Source organism: Periplaneta americana, chromosome 9, assembly GCF_040183065.1.
Source record: "Periplaneta americana isolate PAMFEO1 chromosome 9, P.americana_PAMFEO1_priV1, whole genome shotgun sequence".
Taxonomy (NCBI): domain Eukaryota; kingdom Metazoa; phylum Arthropoda; class Insecta; order Blattodea; family Blattidae; genus Periplaneta; species Periplaneta americana.
In genome coordinates this window covers 52,094,709-52,110,486 of record NC_091125.1, presented here as the reverse complement: position 1 = coordinate 52,110,486, position 15,778 = coordinate 52,094,709, and the positions used below count along the sequence as shown (strand labels likewise).

The 15,778-nt window shown below is 35.6% G+C and overlaps 2 protein-coding genes across 2 annotated transcripts in view; one reads left to right on the top strand and one right to left on the bottom strand.

Moving 5' to 3' along the window:
* Nucleotides 1-6,699, top strand: part of LOC138705931 (uncharacterized) — a 29,774-nt gene extending 23,075 nt beyond the window's left edge. Inside the window, exon 8 of the mRNA XM_069834725.1 lies at nucleotides 6,414-6,699. Coding sequence (XP_069690826.1) covers nucleotides 6,414-6,504 — 91 coding nt within the window. The 3' untranslated portion in view covers nucleotides 6,505-6,699. The remainder of the gene's footprint in view (nucleotides 1-6,413) is intronic.
* The window catches only part of LOC138705936 (haloacid dehalogenase-like hydrolase domain-containing protein 2), a 139,993-nt gene that overhangs the window by 66,844 nt on the left and 57,371 nt on the right, over nucleotides 1-15,778 (bottom strand). The gene's annotated exons all lie outside the window — the stretch shown is intronic.

Genomic DNA, 15,778 nt, shown 5'->3' with positions numbered 1-15,778 from the left:
ATATTACAGTGTATGACTACTTACATTCGAAGATTTTCGAACCCATAACTTCTTCGTCAGTGAGTTAAACATGATTTGAAACGAGAAAAACTTATTTCCACGTCACATGAAATGACGGGAGCAAACTTAAAATAAATGTTTTAACTGTCACTGTTTTGTTCGATTTTCAGTAGTTGCTAGCTGATCTTTTATCTGAGAAAGATAAGTATATCGTAAATTTTTCTCGAAAATAGTTTTCAATTTGTGTGTCACTACTAAGGCAGCTCCCTCTACGACTTGATCCATGGCTATGGACAAATTTTCCACCAATTTAAGGGACTGCAATGTCTTTCAATGAATGCCGTTTCCAGCCTTTAGTTTGTGTGTGGCACAACTTACAAAATATAAACTCTCCATTCGTAGAAAATAATGTATCTCCTCCGAATTTCTCCACGAAATTCTGTACCTAAAATTTAAAAAATGTGTTTTCAAACTTCTATAATACCCATTCGAATAACACGTATTTTCTAATTCCTCTAACAGACCGTTTATTTGTAATTCTCTGATTGTCATTGGCTTCAACATGACATAGTTTCCTCGTGCGTAGATGTGACCACTTTCTTAGTACATACGACTGTCCTTGAGCGCTTACAGCGTGAACTTTGTATACGTTGTACCTGTAACCTTACTCATGCACACGACACACAAGTACCCAAGTTCCGAGCTTTGCTTATAACATCAGATCCCTGAACTGAATTTTAATCCGTAACATGTTGTTAAGTTCAAACAACTGAGAGTTTCGTATTCATATGAACTTCACTGAATATACAAAGTAAAATTGAAGCGGTGAGATCAATAACCATTCAAGTCCACTTCTGGCCATTTATTTTTTGCGAATTTGAAAATAAATTTTGGTTATTCCCACAAGTGTTACGACTTCAAAAGTGGTGTACTACTTTGTCCTGATCTCTAAAACAACCAGAAATATTACGTGCAAAAATTATAATTAGGTAAGAAATAATTTTTTTTTTTTTTTAATAAATGGACTTGAATGGTTATTGATCTTACTGCTTCAATTGGGTTTCATTTCTGCAGACTGAAATCCCGAACAAAGCAGGAATATAAAGTTTCATCGTACCATAAGTAGGAGGTCGGTGATCAGCATTGTGGTTATTACTAAGGATAGAGATATTGTAATAGATAATGGCAGAAGGAGAGCACCTTAATAAAGCCTAGTCCAATACCTTAGTTCATCATGAAATTTACTCTGACTCCCCGAGATATGAAGTCTGAATTCGGTGGGAAAAGTCTAAGCATTACCTCTAGGTAATCAGAGTTTGCTTGAGCTAAAACGATATTTGATTAAACAACTATCTAACTATCGTAGTTAAATCTTTCTTTATAAAACGAACGACCTAACATTAAAATAGTCTCACAATTAGGGAAACCTCATTAAAAACGAATAAAGTAATCAGTCCAAGAGGGATCAATATCCACGAGTTTCATTCACTATCACAAAACCATACTGGTAATGTACCTACCTCTTATTATTATTTACTACTGTTCTAGATCTTTATATACACCCAGATAGCTCAGCCTTATAGGCTTTGAAGGCAACAACTGTAGTCAGGTTTACAATGCTGCCATCTAGTTGTTACATAAGGAGTCACGTCATAACTCCCATTTGAATTGCATTAGCGACTGTACTGCCATCCCGTGTTCGTTTACGGCGGACGGGTGGCGATCCTGGCGGTTGTTCTCTTCAAAGTGCTACCGATTTTAACATAGGGATGAGTTATCTGTTATTTTTCTATATATGATCTAGGCTACTGTGCAAAGTGCAGGTATTTTAGCTTCAATGTTCAATGCTACTTCAAAAGCGTATAACTCAGCTAATTCAACATCGATTTAAACTACCATAACTTACTTACATTGAAAGTTGTGCGGTTACAGAAATATAACCGTCAGTAAAGTTATATAGCTCTCTATAGGCCAGTGAGACCTGGGAGTCACATTCAATAATCTATTTTTTAACTGGAGATGGAATCCTCTTTCCACTGTTGACCAATACGACTTCAAAGCTACAATTTGGCCGCCATTTTCTACATTTTTTTAAATATTCTCTGAAGTTCATGTTTTGCCCACTAGGTGTCAATATTTATTTTACAACCATGTCATGGTCGCCCAATGTTACCTGGAAGTCACAACCAAGCGATTCATTTATTCATAGTATTTTGCCTAAGGACAAGTCTTTCACTTCAAACCCAGCATTCTCCAATCTCTCCTATTTTCTGCCTTCCTCTTTGTCTTCGCATATGATCCTTATATCTTACTGTCGTCTATCATCTAATATCTTTAAAAATTAATAAAGAATGAAATTTTACTATTAAGATCAATATCAACTAATATAGAGACTTGAAAACATTTTCTGACACCAGAAAATAATTTGGGCTATATAGGTTCTCAACCTATGATACGTGTATCACTGTTGACACGTGTGCCACGGCTGAGTGGTACTTAAACGAAATGTGAAATATTAATATAAATGATCATAAAATATAAAAAATATTATATAGCTGTTTTCAAAATTTCAAACCAAATAAAGTTTTTTTTTTTACTAATGGCGGCTACGTAAAATGATTTCATTGATATATGTTTCATTGCACCAAACCTCGTTAATATTCATCAATAACATCCATAAAACACATAGCTTAGTATTAAATACACTCAGAATAACTATATATATATTTTAACTATACTTTTTATATCCGCAGTTATAATTGAGTAGCTTCTTTTCAAACTGCGTGACTTTGCGCCTTATTATTGCCTTATTTATACGTATTTTGTGTCTGTAGTTTAAGAAATTCAATATGGACAAGTGGCTAATAACTGGGTCCTTAAAAAGGCTTAAGATTGACATGAGTGTAAATGTAGGAAGTAATTATTCTCAGTCAGAAGCCAGTACTTCGACTTCTAGTCAACCAACAGACATAGCAGCAGAAAGCAAGGAAAAGCCAGTACAGCAAAACACAAGTACAATGCTAGTTATTGATCATATGGGTTCACCTTTATGGAATACAAAAACCACCTGTTCCTCAGTGTGTGATTTGTTATGAGACTTCGTCAAATTATTCGATGAAGGCTTCTCTTTTTAAGCGTTATTTTGAAACCAAGCACGGAGACATAAAGTACAAGCCTTTGGAATATTTCCAGAGAAAATTATCTGGTTTGTCAAAAAGGAAATGCCAATAACGTCATTCATAGGATTTAGCATGAAGAGTCTTGATGCTTTTTACAAGGTCAATTTAAGAATAGCTAAAGCAGGAAAATCTCACACAATCGGAGAGTCATTAATATTACCAGCAGTTACTGATATGGTTTGTATAATTTTGGTGGAAATGGCAGCAAAAAACTTTAATTGATACCAATATTAAATGATGCCGTATCATGAAGATTTTCAATTTTGACTTCAAATGTCAAGGGACAGTTAGTACAACAGTTAAGAAAAGTAAACATTTTTCTATGCAACAGGATGAAACTATTGATATTACCAATATATATTTCTCATTTGTGTTTTTTGGATTTGTATCTGTAATTTTATTTCTATTTCTTATTTGCCTCTTCTCTCTGCATTTGTTTCTTGTATATGTCTATTTGTATTCTGATGGTCTGGTAGAGAAGGCCTGATGGCCTCAAATCCGCCAGATAAAATAAATAAATAGATAGATAGATAGATAGATAGATAGATAGATAGATAGATAGATAGATAGATAGATAGATAGATAGATAGATAGGTAGGTAGGTAGATAGATAGGTAGATAGATAGATAGATAGATAGGTAGGTAGATAGGTAGGTAGATAGGTAGGTAGGTAGATAGGTAGGTAGGTAGATAGGTAGGTAGGTAGATAGGTATGTAGGTAGATAGATAGGTAGGTAGATAGATAGGTAGGTAGATAGGTAGGTAGGTAGATAGGTAGATAGATAGATAGATAGATAGATAGATAGATAGATAGATAGGTAGGTAGGTAGGTAGGTAGGTAGGTAGGTAGGTAGATAGGTAGGTAGGTAGGTAGGTAGGTAGGTAGGTAGGTAGGTAGGTAGATAGATAGATAGATAGATAGATAGATAGATAGATAGATAGATAGATAGATAGATAGATAGATAGACAGATAGACACACATACACACATACATACATACATACATACATACATACATACATACATACATACATACATACATACATACATAGGCCTATCATTGCTTGGTCGAACAATTTCAAATATTTACAAAATTAGACCAGTTTATTCTGGATTATGTGCGGTGGAATACATTTGTTGGTGTTTGCTCCGATGGAGCACGTGCGATGACTGGAAAACACAGTGGGGGTTTTTGAAATAAATTAAATAAGTCGCTCCTGAGACTGAATTTGTACATTGCAGCATTAATCGCGAGAAGTATGCCGGTTGCTCTGAAGAGTTTTTAATAAAAATGTGAGAATTGTCACTCCGTTAAATGCAGAGATACTAAAGCAAAACAATTAATTCCGATTCTGTGCAGTGAAATGGGTTCTTAACATGATTCACTTCTCAGGTAGGTGGCTGTCGAGGGGGAATGTACTGAAACGGCTGTCTGAATTTAGGTCAGAAGTGCAGAGTTTTCTCTCTAACACTTCAGATTTAAATGGTTTCACTGATAAACTGTGGTTTAGCTAAGTGGTCTAACTATAAGATATATTTTGCGTTAATTTATTTCAGTTTTAGAGCCTAGTATCAGCAGGGATATTATGTGTCTGTAATGTAACATTCAATCATTTTCCATTATGTAACAAATAGGGTTTTTTGTATTTTTCTCTAAATGTTGTGGAGTATTTCATGGATAAATTGAAAGAGTAACTATTTCTTAATTAAATACACCTAAATAAAGCAATAGATTATTGGTATTGAAGCATAGAAGCAGTAATTATGACTCTGGGAGCAACACATGAAGTTTTCCCAACGAATAGGAATTATAAAGAATGGACACTGAGCGAATTTTCCTGTGTTTTGTTTCTCTGTGCGCCAGCGTTTAGTTCTACTTTCAAGCGCTAGAGGTTAGTGTAATCGAGCATAGGCTAAGATAATAATTTAGAATAGAGTTGAGACACAGGATTCAAACATCGGCTACCTTATTGCATAATCCAGTAATGCTTTGCTTCAAATAAATTCAAGTTAACAGCTTTTCCTTATGTCTTAGTGACGAACTAGTTGTAATAATAATTTTTTGTATTTCAGATATAATAAATTGTATTATAAAATAATACAACACATTATAAAATTATGTATCAAATTCGTTTAATATTTGTATATAATTTAATATAGGTATATGGTTTTACTTCTCATAAGAGTTTTGTTTTTCCATTTTCAGTGCTATCAAATCATTACATATTTTAATTGTTGTTGGGGTCAACGTCTCAACTCTCATTATAAAGGAACTCTAGAGTGTAGACATTACAGTTAATGACGGATTTATTATTTTATGGACCCAATTTATTTTATTTGAGTACATAATGTACCTAGATGTATTAATTATATGTGTTATATTTCCGCTGTGTCGACTGCTAGCTGGTGTGATGTCAGCGCCAACTCTAGGGAGAAAGCAGAATCTCACGCTCTTGCTGGCTTGAAGGTCATTGAAATCAATCCGGCTACATCAAAGGTACCGACGCGAAGTGCCCATTCTTTATAATCCCTATTCGCTGGTTTTCCCATAATAAATTTGGTTAGTGGTACAGCTGTTGTCCTAAATTAAAAATAGTGGTACGTCATTGAAAAGGTTGAGAACCTCTGCTATAGAGAGTTAGAATTTCTTCCAGCTCCCAACTACAACATATGTCACGAACTTTGAATCGATAATAATAATCTATAGATGAGTGCATACTTCTGATGACTGAGTTGACTTTTGTTATAGATAGAGTAAAATGTGTGGAAACCTCAAGAATTTGTACCAGTTTTTCTGACGTATAAATAAAAGCATAAAATGGTTATGATTTAAAAAAAAATGCTATAGGCCTACTTTTGAAAGTTTCGATAATGATAAAACAGCCTCACAATTTCAAACAACTTCCTAATGTATTATTAACTTTGAATACAAGTATGTTCAATTGTATAAATGCTGAATGAGTATAAGATCACCCCTTTCAGTTCCTGCCTATCACATCAACGCTAACAAACCTATATAGAATACGATGTTGTTAAATTAAATGGATGGTCTTTGCTCGGTTGATAAGTTGGTTGTGTATGAACATACAATGATGGTTAAGACTGTAACCATTAGACACCAAATAGGAATTGACTGTCAAAAAAGGATCTGAAGGATAACTACTGAAGTGGCTTCTATGTTATTATTAGTAAGGAAAGAGAAAATACAAATGAATATTTTGATTTCTGTTCCAGGTTCCTCAGCAAGATACAAGGCACGCATTTTGAAGGAGTGGAAATGGAAGAGTATAAGGAAGCACTCAGACAAAAGGGCAAGAAGCAGTGAAGAATTTGCACGCTGAATCTAAACTAATTTAGTTCCAGACTCCACTGTACTTCCATTTCAAATTAATTCAAGTTCACCTCATTTGCAACTTTCAGTATTTCACAGGTTGAAGTGTTTAAACTGATTTACAGAGCTTACCATTACTTTCCCATTATACAAAGTGTATGCAATAAAAGTAATGTTATACTGAAAAGATGGAGTTGTTATGCAGTTGTCTATTCATTCGTCTGACTTTACTCTTTCCTCCTGAAATACTGAATAATCATTACATACTGGAAATAAGCACATGAATTTGTTTAAAATTTCAAAGCACACTAGACTCTAGCTAATCCGGCCTCCTTCGAATATTGAAACTGCGTTAATACCAAAATCATTAGCGTTACAATGCGGGAAATATTACAATGTTCTGCTGAATAAATTTTGTGTAGTTAAATTTTTACATTAGTGCAGGGAGCAGACTGTTCAAAATGGAAAACATCGAGCAACATCGGGTCGTCATTAAATATTTCGTTAAAAATGGTTAAGTCAAACATAAATTAAAACAGACATGGGTACGACATTTTGAGAATCAGCCCCTTTGTTTTCGACTGTGAAAAAAAATGGTCAGTCTTATACGACTGAGAGAATGTGGAAGGCGACACTCGTAGTGGACGTCCAGTAATAGAAACCAGTGAGGAAATAGGGACAAAGCCTAGGATATGGTGATGAAAGATGGTCGACTAAAGCACGCAAAATTAGTGAGTTAATGCGCATCTGAAGTAAACGGGTGTAGGCTACCACATATTAAATAATGAACTGGCATGTGGCATGTCCAAGGTTTCTTCAAGGTAGCTGCCGTGTTTGTTGTTACCGGAACAAAAGCACGTCGGATGTCAAATCTCGAAAGACTGTCTGGATCGATGTGAAAAAAAAAAATATGTTCAATGTTTTAAAGAGGTTTGTGACCAAAGATGAAACCTGAATGTGCCAGAGACAAAGGAGCAGTCGAAACATTAGGAATACGAGTGAGTGAGTGAGTGAGTGAGTGAGTGAATGGATGTATGGATAAATGAATGAGGAAATGAGGAGAAACATTAAAAGGTATGCGAAAACGCGTCCTTCGGAGCTGAGAAAAACTGAATATGTGAGCTCCAAGCCTCTTGGCCACTTGTCTCACTCCGAGTTTCGCTGTTCCACTGAAGAAGCTCTAGAGAATTTTGAAGGAGAAAGCCGAAAATGGACGTAACCTAATAGCTGCCATATAAAATAGTGGGAGGGGAGAGAAGCATGACGGCATCATCGGGAAAAGAAACGCCGGTATGTAATTATAAGCTTGCACATTGAAACATATCGTGTCCTTTCGCAGTGCGAGTGGAAGTCGAGTAAACTCGTCCATGAACCAAGGGTAATATGCGAAAACCAAAGCGAAGACTCCTATTTCGAAGACTTTTGTTTGGAAAAAAAATACCAACATTTTGTGGTGAGGAAATGTAAGTCCGTGGTTCATTTTTTTGGACTCATCCCGACATTTATCATAGCGCGATAGGAAAACTACGGAAAAAACATAGGCAGGATGAGTTGGACTTGAGGGAGGTGGGATATGATGATAGAGACTGGATTAATCTGCACATGATAGGGACCGATGGCGGGTTTATGTGAGGGCGGCAATGAACCTGCGGGTTCCTTAAAAGCCATTTGTAAGTAAGTAAGTAAGGATGAGTTACCTCAATTTAGAAGACTAGTCAATTGGCTCTTTGGTACGTATTCGTATATTAAAAATACGACTCGATCGACGAAAACAGCACTAATTGGGAAGGGTGGATGTTATTGTTATTGTAATAGCCCGAGTTGAGAATAAGGTTATTTCAGCGGTTGTTGCGGAACACTGTGACTCTCCACCTCCAAAGAAAGCAAAGGCTGCTCTATCGTCTGAAAAGTCACGACGTTAGTGTTCTAGGATTCTATAGAGATGATTATCTAGCGAAGAGAAAAATCATAAACGAAGAGTATTATTCAAATCTAGTAGGTACAACAACTGAAAGGGAAGATTCATGAGAAAAGACGAGGTAAGATCAAGAAGAAAATGTTTGGACATGAAAATTCTGAAGTCTGCTACTGGTTGAAAATATATGCAATGAAGGGAGAGAGAAATTGGCCCCCTACTCCATTATCTCCTGGGAAGTTGTCTCATGAGTGATGCCTTATTGGTGTCACGAGGTTCTAACAGTTTTGGACTGTTGACTAAACATACAACATGAAAATGCGCCTGCTCTCACATCCGCAATCACGGTTTCTAAACTACATGAACTACGGCTCAAATTGCTGCCGCATCCTCTCTATTCGCCTGACTTTTTCTTTTTCTCAATGCTCAAAAATAGCTTGGATAGAAAGAAATGTTCGTCACATGAAGAGGTTATCGCAGCAGTATAAGGTTTTTTGCTGACCTCGAAGAATCTGTTTATAAAGTGGGTGTAAAGGCATTGCAGCACCGTTTGACGAAGTGTGTTAATCAAGGGAGAATTATGTTGAAAAATAAAATTGTTTCGAAGTAATTATAGTTCTATTTCTATGTCAGGCCATGAACTTCTCAAATAGCACAGTACCCTATTATAGGCGAAAGCTTGCACACACACGAAGCTTCCACATTTATGTTTAAGTTATTTTAAAATAAAACACTAACACAGGCCCCTGAAATAAAAAAAAAACAATAATATTGATGCAATTATACCGAGCGGACTAGCGGCGTGGTAGAGGGCTGGCCTCGCATTCGGGATATCCGGGGTTCGATCCCAGGGGGCAGCAATCCTAACCGAGGTTTTTCATGGTTTCCTCAGTTATTTCCAGGCAAATGCCGGGATTGTACCTCTTGAAAGTCCGGCCATGGACGGCGATCCTTCCCTTAACCCTTTCATATGTGTGAGTAAATGATGTGTAATGCCTTAAATGTTTGTGTTGTATCGGAAGTGGCCCTGGCATTGAGCTGATCCTCATCCGGGGAGGCCCTCCACGTCCTTGTGTGGTCAAAAAAGTATGTATGTGATCCATAGATTAATTCCTCTCCCGACAGGTCGCGGCCCTGTAAGGCCCGGGTGACGTGGGTCGTGTAAATGCACCTAAAAGGGAGAGGTTAAACTAAGAGAAAGAAGAAGAAGATGCAATTATGTCGTTTTGTTTCCATGGCTACCAAGTATCTTTACTTTTATGTTTATATTCCCATCGTGAATGGTAGTATGACTTTTCTTTATAATTCTTAAGGTAACAATGTGAATGGGGCATGAAGCTCCCACCTTTTCTAGATAATTGGCATTATTAGACGTAAGTACATCAATTCTACGTGCTTGCTGTCTTTACTCAAAGAAAATATTCCTAAAATTCATTTGTTAGAAATTCAGTAAATTCAGGACCACAATGCGGCCAGAGGGATTAGATCAATGGAGAAAATCCATAACTCCACTGGGAATCGAACCCACGATTGCAGCGCAACGGCTCAACCACGACGCGACGCTTCCGCACGACTCACAGGATTTGTAACCTTTGTAAAAAAAAAAAAAAAAAAAAAACCTTTTACAAAATGACGACTCATACAAAACAGAATCTAATTATTTTTTTCGTTTTATTAAAAAAAATAGCATCATATGAAATAATGTGTACATATTTTTTTTCAGAATAACAAATAATTATCTACGACATAGCACAGCAACTACATAGTTTCTCAATCACAAGCGTGAGGAAGCATGTTGCTCGGCATTCTGTGTTGCTATTACCTGTTACAGATTCCATGGGTAGGAATTAGGAAAGGTTGAGACGTCCGATAGTTAAGACATTGTTACTTTTAAAAATAAATTAATCTTTAATAATATGGTCGTAGATAATTTAGCAAGCCTTTACTTATTAATTAGGTTTTATTTAACGACGCTCGCAACTGCCCAGATTATAATCAGCGTCGCCGGTGTGCCGAAATTTTGTCCCGCAGGAGTTCTTTTACATGCCAGTAAATCTACTGACATGAATCTGTATCATTTAAGTACACTTAAATGCCATCGACCAGGACCGGGATCGAACCCGCTACCTCGGGCACATAAGGCCAGCACTCCAACGACTGCGTCACCCAGGCCGACAGTGTTCACTTATAGTAACATATATTTCAATTGTAGCGCCAACATATAGAACTATGATGAAAATGACGTCCATTTAATAAGCAAATGAAGTACATTAAAAACTTATGGTATTGTACAATGATAATAGCTATTTATGAGACAAGTTTGTTAAGGTTCTCTTTTAGGCACGAGTATAAAGTTTGTTAAACTAGGCAAAGCCGATTTTCACAAACGCACTAGGGCCGAAAAAATGAATGAGTGTCATACAATGTTTTTTTTCTGCGATAGCACAAATTTACATTAAATAAATATTTCAAGTTGGCATGGCTATCTAAACTCAGAACCATTAAGTAAGTAAGTAAGTAAGTATTCATGGAATGGCAGCCTGTTTTATTCACGTTCACGATTTCATGGCCGTCTAAACTGGCTATATGAATCCTATAGATTCAAAATCTGCTATATCCATTTTCACAAATTAAAGGATTTTGACAGTAGCTGGTGGCAAATAGAGGGAATTTTCAACCTAACAGTGACTTTTTAACAAACCTTTTGCTTTAAAATTAGTACCTTTTTGAATTCAAGCTCTATAAATCATTAGAATTCATTCTTAGTAAGCAATATGTGGACATAACTCAGTTCTGAACACAATTGTCTTTAGGGGGTTTTGAATCTAGAGGATTCATATAATCAACAGAGCGGTTAGGAAGAGTTGAATGATAAATCTTGTTACAATGAATAGTCTGCTACATGTAACATCGGAATAATAAGGGCTAAAATGTAGATATGAATGTTAAATTTGTTACTAATTTGTGTTACGTGTAATATTTAAGCACTGGAAGATCGAGGTAATACATTTATTTCTTACTAAATGAAGTTTGTATATTGAATATTTAATTTTCTTTAGCAGTGCGTAAAATGAATAGCAGTGCCTAATGTGATTACTTACTCGTTTTACGCACCAGTACTTTAAAGGCTCACTTTAAGCAATGCAACTTTGCGCACTATCGTAGAAAAAATATATTTATTCAATGAAGCTCTAGTGTAATAATATGTTACTGGTCAGAGCTGTATGCAATGGAGAGGGAAAGGAATTGGCCAAATACCCCGTTATCTCCTGGCTTAGTTGCCTCATGAGTGATGCCTTATTGGTGTCACTTGTGAGGTTTAAACTTGTCTTCAGACAGTTGACTGAAAAACGACGATGAAGCTCGATTTGAACAAACTGAAGATAGTCCGACAATTCTGATAAAAGTTCTTAGGGACAGATTCTGTCCAATGTTTGATGGTGTTATTTAGCCTATTTAATTATCATATCTTATCACACTGCAATTCACGCTATCAAAACATGAAATTATATTTATATAATATGATAAATTTGCATCAATGCAAACACTTGTTTTCTAGCCTTATCTTCTCTCCTCACTTACATAACCGCACTGATAAGTGTAATATTACAAGTACTAGCCATTAATAATTATTTAACTGCGTTCACTTTAAGTATTTTACGAGTGATATATAAAGTGAAGGGAAATGAGGGCTTTGCAAAGCGAACAGGTCACATTATTTGCCAAGAAGAAGAATAAGAAACTTTGAAATGTAAGGAATATAAATAAATCAGGCAGATGTGATTGAAATATGAAAACATATCACTTTCGTTTGTTTTTCGTGAATTAAAGCATAATCCAGTTTTAATTTTCTTTTAAGATTATTGCACATTATTTGGTGGTTCAAGTTGTCATCGCACTCGTGATTATGCTCCAAATTTGACTGCTGTAAGTCTCTGTTAACAAAAAAATGACTGGCTGCCATACACCAAGCCCCCTTCGAAAGACTTCGGTTGATTTCAAGAGAACTTTGGTTTACACGTGAACGAATTTCTTATACAGCGGCAAAATTCCCATAATATGTTATTAATGTTTTAAATGATATTCTTGTCTCGAACTCGTGGTCTAGGCTGCATAATAAAGCCTTGGTTTTTCTGAACCGACGCATGCGAATTGCGAGGCTCGTCTCGCACAAATCGGGACTACACAAACGATACTGAGTGGTTGCTATTACTGCGAGTTGCGAGGTCTGCGTACCTCGCAGTTATAAAAACCGTATAATATGTAGCTGAATCAATGTAGGCAATGGAAGGGAAAAGGAACTGGCCATCCTACCCCGATTTGTCTTGTGATTTTCCTGTGATGTCTCAGCGGTGGCCCTGTGTCATGCCGATCCCACGATCAGGGAGGCCCGCATTTGTGAAATGCAGAATCCAATGAATCGCAGTGGTTTGTAAGTCGGATAAAATGCTAGGCAAAGCAGAAGAAGAAAAGAAAAAAAATATTACGATTGATAAGTGAGCCGCAATCGTCAATTCCCCCACCCCTACTGATTAAGAGACTCATCATCATCGTTATCATATTCTTCTACTTCCTATCAAGGATAGAGTCCAATCTGTTACGGCTTTACATTTTCTTGCCATCTTGTCTGATCTCGGTGGCCTGAGTGACGATAATTTAATTCATCAGGATAGATTACAATATTATGTAACACCCTCTACATTGGCGTAGTTTATTTCACCAATTAGAATTTGATCTAGCGACTTACAGCCTTAGAAGACGCATTTCGGCCACTTTCATTCTTGTAGGTCTCGTTTATTTACGACCCATGATTTGTTCCATAAAGTAATGTTAGTACAGCCATCACTAGGAACCGTATTTTATCCCAGGGCGTACGGAGATGAGGTTAGTTGTTCATAGACTATACTGACGTGACGTCATGTTTCGCGCGTCGCATAGGTACTATTGGGGAACAATTTGAGTCTTGTTTGTGATGTAGTTGACAATCCATTCATGATTCAAAACTACTCGTAGATCCTGCAGGCTATTCACAATTCATTCTAGTCATAAAGAATGACACGATGACATTTCCTACAATTTAAATTATTTATTCATTTATTTAATTGATTTATTCTTACTGGCAGAGTGGCCTTCTCTTCCACTCAAGCAGTATAAAAATAATATCAAATATTATAAACAACAGTAATACAGAAAACATAATAATAATAATAATAATAATAATAATAATAATAATAATAATATGAGCAAAATATAAACGTGTTTAGATACATGCAATTCTAAGAGTTAAACAATTACAATTTTGTGTTAAATAAGATAATTTGGACCAAAGCACTGATTTACATAATGAAGGAAAATTGATATATTAAAAATAAAAATCATATTCTACAAAAGTAATATTTGAAGAAAGATTATATTCTAGAGACGAAAAGCATTTTTTTTACAATCGGCTTTTGAAAGTAGTCAATATCTGACAACCCCTTTAACCAAGTATAGTACAGTGGTGGCAAAAAAAACCGGACCGACCTTTGTATCTGATTTCAGAGCCTTGTTCACTCCAGAGCACGATAGACTGGTAACTAAGACTTTCGTGGTTCGAATCCTGCCTGCGAAGGAAACTTTTTTTTAATAATAATTTAATAATAATTTATTTAATCTGACAGGATTAAGGCCATAAGGCCTTCTCTTCCATCCTACCAGATAGCACATATAAATACAAAAAAGAAATACAAACACTGATGAAAATGATACAAATTAAGTTAAAGCCCTATAGAGGGTCAACAGAGTCAAAAGTACATTATAGAGCTCTCATCGAGCTAATACAACAAAAAGAAAGAAAACAGAGATAGCAATGATGATATTGATAACTGACAATAATAATAATAATAATAATAATAATAATAGTAGTAGTAGTAGTAGTAGTAGTAGTAGTAGTAGTAGTAGTAGTAATAATAATAATAATAATAATATTAATAATAATAATAAAAATAAATACATTACATATTAATTTTCAATTTTACAACAGCATAGTTACAATATTTACTATATGTCATGGGTTAAGGTGAAGTTGCGCAACCTGACATGTGTTCAACAAGCAATTCCACGAACTAGAATGTGATTTTTTAATTTAAATTTGAATTTTGATATTGTCCGACAGTCTCTGACGTGGTCAGGGAGAGAATTCCAGAGGCGTGGAATAGATATGCTGAAAGATGATGAGTAGAAGGATGTTCTGTGCAGAGGAATAGAGAGAAGGTATATGTTCCGGGTTCGAGGTAGTGAAAGGTAAACAAAACGAGTCGCTAGGTAAGAGGGTGTGGAGGTGTGGATGATTTTAAATAGTAATAAGAGAGAGTTGAAGAATCTTCTTTCTTTAAGTGGACTCCAAGACAACAATTCTAGTGACGGTGTTACATGATCGAATTTTCTAATGTTACAAACGAAACGAACGCAGATATTGTGAACACGCTGTAGTCTATGGGCAAGATCAGTATTTAGATTCGTGAATAAAGAATCGCAATAATCGAAGTGGGGCATCACTAAAGTTTGGATCAGGTTCTTTTTAAGGCTGAGAGGTAAAACATTGGTTAAGTGTTCCTTATTCAAATTTATTCCTAATACTTTTCGATAGCTGGTAAAATTCATGTTCTGGGAATAATAAGTTAATTAAGTACTAAAATATGGCTGCAATCGAAAAGTATTGGGAATAAATTTGAATAAGGAATAAAAAAGAAAAGTTTCCTTCCCAGGCAGGATTCGAACCACTAGTCTTAGTTACCAGTCTATCGTGCTCTGGGTGAACAAGGCTCTGAAATTAGCTACAAGGGTCGGTCCGGTTATATTTTTTTTTGCCGCTACTGTACACTATAATACGCTATTTTTTCTATTTACACTATCATAAAGAATGTAGGCTTACATTGATCAAACTTACATACACTATTTACAAAATAATCAGGCTATAGTATTATTAATAATGAAATATCTTGAATTGCAATACACAACATTGTACATAAAAGTGTAAATAATGTTTGAACAATGTAGGCCTACATTCTTTATGATAGGTGTAAATAGTAAAAATAGCGTATTTAAGTGAACACAGTGTAAATAATTTAAATTATAAATATTAGTGTAATTGTTAAAGCTTTCCATGTTTTGTTCCGCCTAACTTGACCAATTAGGAGTCCCGTGAGCAGACAGTCAAGTAAGTACTTCGCTTACAAATTCACCAAGAAGGTTATGCTATATAGCTCTATTGATATGCACGCACGCAGTCCACTTAAAAACTCCAGTAATACTTAAACTTGCAGTCCAGTGGGACAAAATACGGTTCCTAGCCATCACATTGTAAAATTTAAG